Here is an 8347-nt window from a genome sequence, read left to right on the forward strand (position 1 = left end):
TGCTTTAGACCATAACCCGCACAGTGGTGGAAACTCCACACCACATACCACACACACACACACACACACACACACACACACACACATACCATACACACCTCCATATCCCCACATCACATCATCCCCATACCACACACACATACCACACATATACACACATACCACAAGTCACATATCAGACACATATATACAAATACACATACCCCTCACTGCCAAGTAAGGGAATCCCCTCTTCTATGTGTGGGCAGCTTATAAGTATATCTATTTTTGCCAGGCCACTTTCTCCTCACCAGCCTAGCACCCTGGAAACCCAGTCTGAGGGGGGAAAGGCCTAAGGTTCAGAATCAACTCCCTTGGCTACCTTAGCTTCTCTCTGTAGATCCCAGGGCAAGGGCTCCAGGGCCTGGCGGGAAGTGCTTCTATTTCCAAAGGCTGGTTGAGAACTATGAACACTGGGGTAGAGGTGTGGGAGAGCATGTCGACATCTTCCCGAGTCTAGACCCAGCTTATCTTTTTCATCTTAAGGTTCTTTGCCCTGACAATTAGTCCTCCAGCCTGGAAGAGAAAAGTCTGCAGGGCTGTTGACCTTAAGGTTCTTCTCTACTCTGTGGCTCTTTTCTTTCCCTAGTTATCCTACCAACTCTCTCGCCTACCCACTGCCATGTTGGAGCTGTTCTGGAGGAGGGAGGTCCAGAGGCATCTCAGTACTCACCTAAGATTTTGGTCCACCCTTGGCCACCTGTCACTTCTGTTTCATATCCCACTTTTTTCCTAAGCTCCATGCAGCAACTGAGGCAGATGTTTTCTCGTTTGTTAGTTTGCATCTTGCTTTTTTGAGACAGGGCTACATAGCCCAGACTGGCCTCGTGTCCACAATTCTGCCTCAGCCTGCCAAGTGCTGGGATTACAGGCATGCATCAGTACACCAGGCTCCAAATGCTTATGTTAAAATGACCCCTGCTTCCCTTTCCTTGCTGCCCTCCTTGTGTTAGTACCAATTAGTTCATCTGACTCTCTGAAATTCACATGTTCAGGACCACATTCCAGGTTCTTTGAAGTTCTTGGATCAAAAAGTCCTACAAAAAGCACACCTGCTAGTGTTCTCCTTTGAAGTGCAAGGCACAGTATGACTAGGAGAACCAGGCAGTTGTGAGGACAACATTGTGTGTGCCCCTAGGTACTCAGTGTCCCAGGGTCACTGTAATAAACTCAATTACCCTGTAAGCCGTAGTGTCCACACAACATAGAAGAGGAAAACACACACTAGGGAGTAACAGAGGTGAACAAAGGGCCTTGCAAAAAGTTATTAGTGAGTGGTTTTGGCCTCAGACTAAAAGGCATTGTCCCTGACTTGGGTAACTTTAACTGTGGACTCATCCCCAGCTGTGGGCCTGAGTATCCATGGACAGAATTGCCCTCCCTCAGTCCACAGGCCTCAGTGGTAAGAATCATGTCGGTCCCTAGAGGAGACAAACTTGGGGGGAGAAAATTGGGGAGGGAAGAGAACAGGTGCCAGTAATGAGAGAGAGAGAGAGAGAGAGAGAGAGAGAGAGAGAGAGAGAGAGAGAGAGAGTAGATGGCACCCTAGAACTCTTCCTGGGAAGCTCACCCTGGCTACAGCCTTAGCTAATGCTCTCACTCACTGAGGCCTAGAAAGCATTGCCCAAGAGGGCTAGTCAAGGCCAAGAGGCCCTGAAGAGATGTGAGGACTCAATACACTGTTCCTCTCCACAGAGCTCCTGTGCTCCTTGGGCCCCACAAAGCTTGCTGAACTAATTGGCCTCTCTGGCCTCCCAGGCTCCTTGGTGTCTGGCAAGGAAGAGGCCCTGGGTAGAACACAGACTTCACATTGAGCTTCTGGTTGCCTGGGATACACTCAGCCCATTGGGTTCATCCTCTTTATCCTGCTCAGCCTCAGCATCTCTCCCAGCCTCAGCATCTCTCCCAGCCTCAGCACACCCCCCAAGTAAGGGAGGGCTAGGAAGGTATTGGATGAGCCGACCATTCCGCTTCATTTCTGCCAGCTCCTTGGCACAGCAGCTGGGGGTATTGGTCTCATAGGTGTCATGGAAGGTGTTGTAGTCCACTTCATAAAAGCCTTTTTCTAAGGTGAGGACTGGTGTGAATCGGTGACCCCAGAGCACTTCTGTATCCATGTAAGAGCTTCGTGCTTGGCAAGTCATGCCTGGGGAAACAGAAACCACATGCATTAAGGTGCAATAAGATGCATCCATCCATCCATCCATGCGCACATCCATTTATCCATCCAGTCATCTATTTTTCTATTCCATCATCCATCCATACATGTAACTATCCATTCATTATCTGTCTGTCCATCCAGTCAATCAAATCCACCTCCAGACATTAAATAACCTATCCATTTGTTGTGGCTTGAATGAGAATGGCCCCCATAGGCTTGTATATTTGAATGTTTGGCTCCTTGTTAGTAGGCTGTTTAGGAAGGATTTGGAGATGTCTTGTTGGAGGTTTGTGTTTCTGGGAGTTAGAATTGAAGTTTCAAAAGCCAATGTCAGGTCTCTCTCTCTCTCTCTCTCTCTCTCTCTCTCTCTCTCTCTGTGTGTGTGTGTGTGTGTGTGTGTGTGTGTGTGTGTGTCTGTATGTCTATCTGTTTCTGTCTCTGTCTCTGTCTCTTTCTTTCTCTGCCTGCTGCCTGTGGATAAGATGTAAATTCTCAGTTACTGCTCTAGCACCACGACTGCCTGATGGCCTGCCTGCCACCATGCTTCTTGCCATGATAGAAATGAACTAACTCTCTGAAACTGTAAGCAAGCAATCTAATTAAATGCTTTATTTTATGAGTTGCCTTGGTCATGATGTTCCTTCATAGCAATAGAAAAGTAACTAAGACACAATCCATTCCTTCAATCATCCATCTACCCAACCATCCATCTATTCAACCATCCATTGTCCACCCATCAATCTACCCAATCATCCATCTATCAGCCATCCATTTGTCCAATCATCCATCTACCCAACTATCTATCTGTTCAACCATCCATCTGTCCAACCATCCATTCATCCAACCATCCATCTGTCCAACCGTCCATTCATCCAATCACTCATCTATCCAATTATCCATTCCTCCAATCATCTATCTACCTAGTCACTCATCTATCCAATTTATCCATTCATCCAATCATCCATCTATCCAACCATCCATTCCTCCAATATCCATCTATCTAACCATCCATTCTTCCAATCACTCATCTATCCAATTATCCATTCATCCAACCATCCATCTATCCAACCATGCATTCATCTAATTATTTTCAAGTTCATCTTGAACATCTACTTTGTGCCAAGGACTTGGGTGATAAAGCTGATTATGAGATGGCCCTTATTGTGTGGGAGGTCAGTAAAGGAAGAAAATTACAAATGAACTTACAAGATTCTGAAATACATTTATAGATGCTACAGAGGAAATGAAATAGTCTGAGACAAGGACATGAGTTTTGAAAGCAGCATTTAGGATTAGAAGCTGAGACTGTAAAGGAGGCAGGACAAGGGTTTGAACAAGGTAAGTTCAGGGTGAGGGACCAGAACCAGATTGCTGATGACAGGCATTCAGAACATAAGGAAATAGTTCTAAGTGAACATAAAAACAGAAGCCTGCACACTTGTGAGCACACACATGCTAGCATACATGTACATACATCTATACACAAACATGCATATGTGCACAGGAAGGGGAAGCAAACTAATACCCAGTCTGACTTCTGATTTGAGGATGCTCCAATGCCTCCTGTCCCTCTCTCTGCAGCCCTGCCATGGCTGTGTTATTTTTAGGTGTTGTTTCCTCTCTAGAGAGGGAGGGCAGTTTTGTTTGTGGATGAGGACACATCTGTACTTAGAGTCACAGAAAATCTGTATTTAGTTTCTGTTCATGGAAGGACTAGCTTGTGCTCTTTGGGCACTGAAGGAGAGCCTTCCCCAGCTCCCACTCTAGGCCTTCTCTGGGAGAGGGGCCATATAAACCAGAGCAAAGCCAAAAGCTACTTCCTGTTATCTGTGCCTGGGCCCCCAAAGCATCCTGCACATGGTAGACTTACAGCCCACTCTTTGACCTCAGGGTGATGCCTGCCCCAGCCAAGCCTCTCCATTCAGGCCTCACCCTAGGTATACCCATCATCCCAGTAGGGATAGAAATACCTGAGTGGGGGCTGACCAGTCTAGCCCCAGGCCCAGTGCCTGCAGACTCACAGGGACACTGAAAAGACCCTGGGACAGGACTCCCATAAGAGTGTCTATAGAAGACCTGTGGGACTCTCCCCATTGGTCTTCCTATTACCTTTCAAGGCATGTATCCACTCTGCATGTCCTCTGTGGCATTCCATTTGATCCCTTAGTCTTCCTCCTAGCACATGAGATTGGCTCTTCCCATTTACAGACAAATCAAGCAACTTGCCCAGACTTACATAGGAAGGGTATGGAAGAGCTATGGTTCTCAAACTAGGCCTGAATTCATGCCAAGGTTGGGTCCCATGAGTGTGGCAATGAAATGACTCATGCCATTTGTAAGTAGGTGGTCTCAGTCTCCCACATGGTTCCACTGACAGAGAACAAGGACTAACTAGCACAGGTTATGGGAGAGGAAGTCAGGTAATTAGGACAGAACAATATAGACCAGGGCTTTCAGGAAATGTGGGAGGAGTGAACAAATGGGTCAGCATCCTCTCCCTCTGCTGTGTGGTCTGTGGGTGCTCTCCTGCTGTACATTGGTGGCAGTGTGGGCATCACCAGGGGACAACGAAAGTTGTCTCTGCCTGATTCCTCTTTCTGGACCTCAGAGAGGAGCTCCTTCCTCAGAAAGTGATCCTGTGCTCTACCCTGACCCTGTTACCAAGGACACAGTGACCCTAGAGTCCCCATCTACACGAATCAGCTTCCTGCTTCCTGACTGTCCTCACCCCAAGGGACTCCTCCAGCTGCCACCATATGCTTCCTGGCTGGGTTCCGGCCCCCCAGCAGATGGCCAGGCAGCCTTAGGCATAGTCTCTAGGGCCTGCCATCACCCTGCCTGACTCTGACTTGTGAATGGGAAGGCTTGTAGAGGTGCTGTCTGAGCCTCCCAGCCAGTAGCCAGATTTGCAAGAGCTGACAGGTACACTTGGCCACCTTTAACAAGCCCCTAACATCTTAGGGACCAGTGTGTTATGTTGAAAAGGCTTAATATCTGCCTGGAACTTTTGAGGTTCAGCATCCATATCTGTAAAAGGGGATGAGAAGCACATAAACACAATTTGCAAGGTTTTGAAGATGTGTTATTCTGAGCATGGGGGAGTTTTGAACAAATCATTACTAGGGTTAGCTTGGTGCTATGTCTGAATTGAATTGAAGAGAAGGCAGGAAGACAGACACAACATTTGGCTGGTGGGCACTCCTTCCCAAGAAGCAGGTCCAACCATGAGGTGGTACCTATGGCTCTCAACTAGAGCTCAGGTCTTCTTAGACTTTGGACTCACTGGCACCTCAGAGAGATCTGTCATGGCAGGAGAAAAGCTAGGGGACAGGTTGCTCCTGAAAGAGGATGCTGGGAGAGCACCTCTCCCAGATCTGGAGCATAGATGCTCTTAAAAAAGGGCTTTTGCGGGAATACCCATGAACTTAGGAAAGGCTGCATGCTATGTAATGTCTACACTGATTAATTTTTATTGTCAGCATAAACCAGTCACCTGGGAAGAGGGACTCTCAATTGCCTCCATCAGATTGGCTTGTGGGAATATCTGTGGGGTGAATTGTTTTGATTGATGATTGCTGTGGGATGATCCAGCCCACTGTGGGTGATGCTATCCCTAGGCAGGTAGGCCTGTGCTGTTTAAGAAAGCAAGCTGAGCAAGCAAGGGGGCAGCAAGCCAGTTAGAAGCCTTCCTTCATGGTTTCTGCTGTAATTTCCCCCTGCCGGAGTTCTATCCTGAGTTCCCTCAGTGATGAACCGAGACCTGTAAGAAGAATACATCTTTTCCTTTCCAAGATGCTTTAGGTCATATTCTGGGTGATATTCTATCACAGAAGCAGAGAACACCATCCTCTCCTAATGATGAAGCCCACAACATGTATAGCAGTGGTTCTCAACCTGTAGGTTGCAACCCCCAAAGGGGTAACATATCAGATATCCTGATTGTGATTCATACAGGTAGCAAGCATGCAGTTATGAAGTAGCAGTGAAATGATTTTATGGTTGGGGTAACCACAACATGAAGAACTGTATTAAAGGGTCACAGAATTAGGAAGGTTGAGGACCACTGATAGGGCCATGAAGTCTTACTCTAAAACACCATCTCCTTTAGTCAGCCCAGGTTTCCAAATCACCCCATGCTTGTCTTAGGACAGGAAGCACTTTGACCTATGAAGTCAAATGAAGGCTGGCTCTGGGGTCCTGCTGGCTTGGTGAAGCTTGCTCACATCTGTGCTTCTGATTCTAAATCATGATTCTCCCTATGGAGGTGTGGAAGGGTCTCAGGTGTAATATATGTTTAAACTCTAGAACAATGCCTGGAAGTTGGAGACTTCAGCCCATGTTAGCTATTGTTAGTGTTCTATCTTGGGTGATTGCCACTTGGTAACATTGAGGGTGGAACAGAGTATCCTCACTGTCATCTTGGATTCTTGCACATAGATGTGCACATTCTAGAGTCACACTGGTCTGTGCTCCAGGGAGCAGGAAGAGGACCAGGTGACCAAGGAGGGAAAAATGTCTTACCTGTTGCTTCTACCATTCCTTCTAGGATGACCACAACTTCAAACTCTTCCTGTTCCAGCTGAGCACGTGACATCTCCCAGAAAGGACTCTTCTCATTGATCTCATGGGAGATGATGAGCGGAGACACCAGGAAGAGACGGTCATCACCAGTGTCAAAGCCCACATTAATGTCGGTCTGGTTCAAGGGGATGAATTCCCCTTCTTTGGTCTGCCGGGATTTGATAAGCTTGGCACGGATGGAGGCCTCCACAATGTGGGAGTTGCGGAGGTCCCCTACCCGGAACATGAGGCACAGCTTCTCATCTCGCATGGAGATGACAGCATTGTTGGAAAACATGAGGGTCTCTGCTCTCTTCTTTGGCTGGCTGATCTTCACAAACATGCAACCCACCATGAAGGCATTAACAATAGAGCCCAGAATGGCCTGCACCAGAAGGAGTATGATCCCCTCCGGGCACTTTTCAGTGATGACTCTGAAGCCATACCCAATGGTTGTTTCTGTCTCGATGGAGAACAGGAAAGCAGACACAAAGCCACTGAGGTTTTCAACACAAGGAATCCACTCTTGGTCACCCACATGGTCCAGATCACCTCGGACATAAGCAATGAGCCACCAGATGAAGCCAAAAAACAGCCATGTGATAGTGTAGACCATGGTGAAGACCAGAAGGTTGAAGCGCCATTTGAGGTCCACCAGGGTGGTGAAGAGGTCACTTAGGTAGCGATAGGTTTCCTGAACGTTACCGTGATGCACATTGCACTTGCCACTCTTCTCCATGTAGCGCTGCCGAGGCTTCTTCCCTTCTGCCAGGAGGCGTGTGCGGTCTGTGGCAATAGGGATGTAATCCCGTGCCTGCTTGGGAATCTTCTTGTGGTCTTGGGAAGTGACTCCTATCTCCATGTCTTTGTACATAGCATTCCTAGAATCACCAGCCATAGCTGAGAAACAATGAATTGAAATGACACCATCATTAGTGAAGTGCCCTGCTAGGACGAGTTCAGACCTGGAACTGGATGCTACTCCCTTCTGGGGCTCTCAAGGGTGTCTCTTCTAGTGCACAGTGTCCCAGACTATGAAATTCTCAAGGGCTGGGACAAAGTACTCTTATAGCATTTCTTTGTACCCTTGGTGGCACATGCTTGGTTTGTTGAATGAATAAAACTGGGGTAAATTACACATGAAGTGTTAAGGTATTTGGAGAACTCTGAGAGCAATTTAAAAAATAATTGCCACAGTTTATTTAGTGCTTATTATGTTTCATGGATTGTCATTCATGATTAACACAATAGTGACTTCAATCCCCATTATATACTGTGTATAGAGTGCATTTCTTTCTTTTCTTTTTCTTTTTTGTTTTAAAGATTTTGCATTTAAAGATATGTGTGCATGTTTTGCCTGTGTGTGTATGTGTACCATGTCCATGCCTGGTGCCTATAGAATCAGAAAAGGCTCAGATCCCCTGGGAATGGAGTTACAGACAGTTGTGAGCTGCCATGTGGGTGGTGTAACTGAACCCAGGCCCTCTGCAAGAGCAACAAATGCTCTTAACCACTGAGCCATTTCTCCGTTCCCTTTTATGGGTTTCTAATATATTGTTAAGATACAAGGTCCTTAAGTGCAGGGGT

At 47.0% G+C, this 8347-nt stretch overlaps 1 protein-coding gene across 1 annotated transcript; it reads right to left on the minus strand.

Annotated features, from left to right (window-relative positions):
• Positions 1-1721: 1721 nt before the first annotated feature.
• Positions 1722-7864, minus strand: Kcnj5 (potassium inwardly rectifying channel subfamily J member 5). The gene is made up of 2 exons (XM_051197080.1): positions 6722-7864; positions 1722-2185 (listed from the first exon to the last, which is right to left on the minus strand). Exons 1-2 carry the CDS (start codon positions 7656-7658, stop codon positions 1845-1847), a joined length of 1278 nt encoding a protein of 425 aa, XP_051053037.1. The 5' UTR covers positions 7659-7864; the 3' UTR covers positions 1722-1844.
• Between the last annotated feature and the right edge of the window lie 483 nt (positions 7865-8347).

The sequence above is a fragment of the Phodopus roborovskii genome, unplaced genomic scaffold (assembly GCF_943737965.1).
Source record: "Phodopus roborovskii unplaced genomic scaffold, PHOROB, whole genome shotgun sequence".
Taxonomy (NCBI): domain Eukaryota; kingdom Metazoa; phylum Chordata; class Mammalia; order Rodentia; family Cricetidae; genus Phodopus; species Phodopus roborovskii.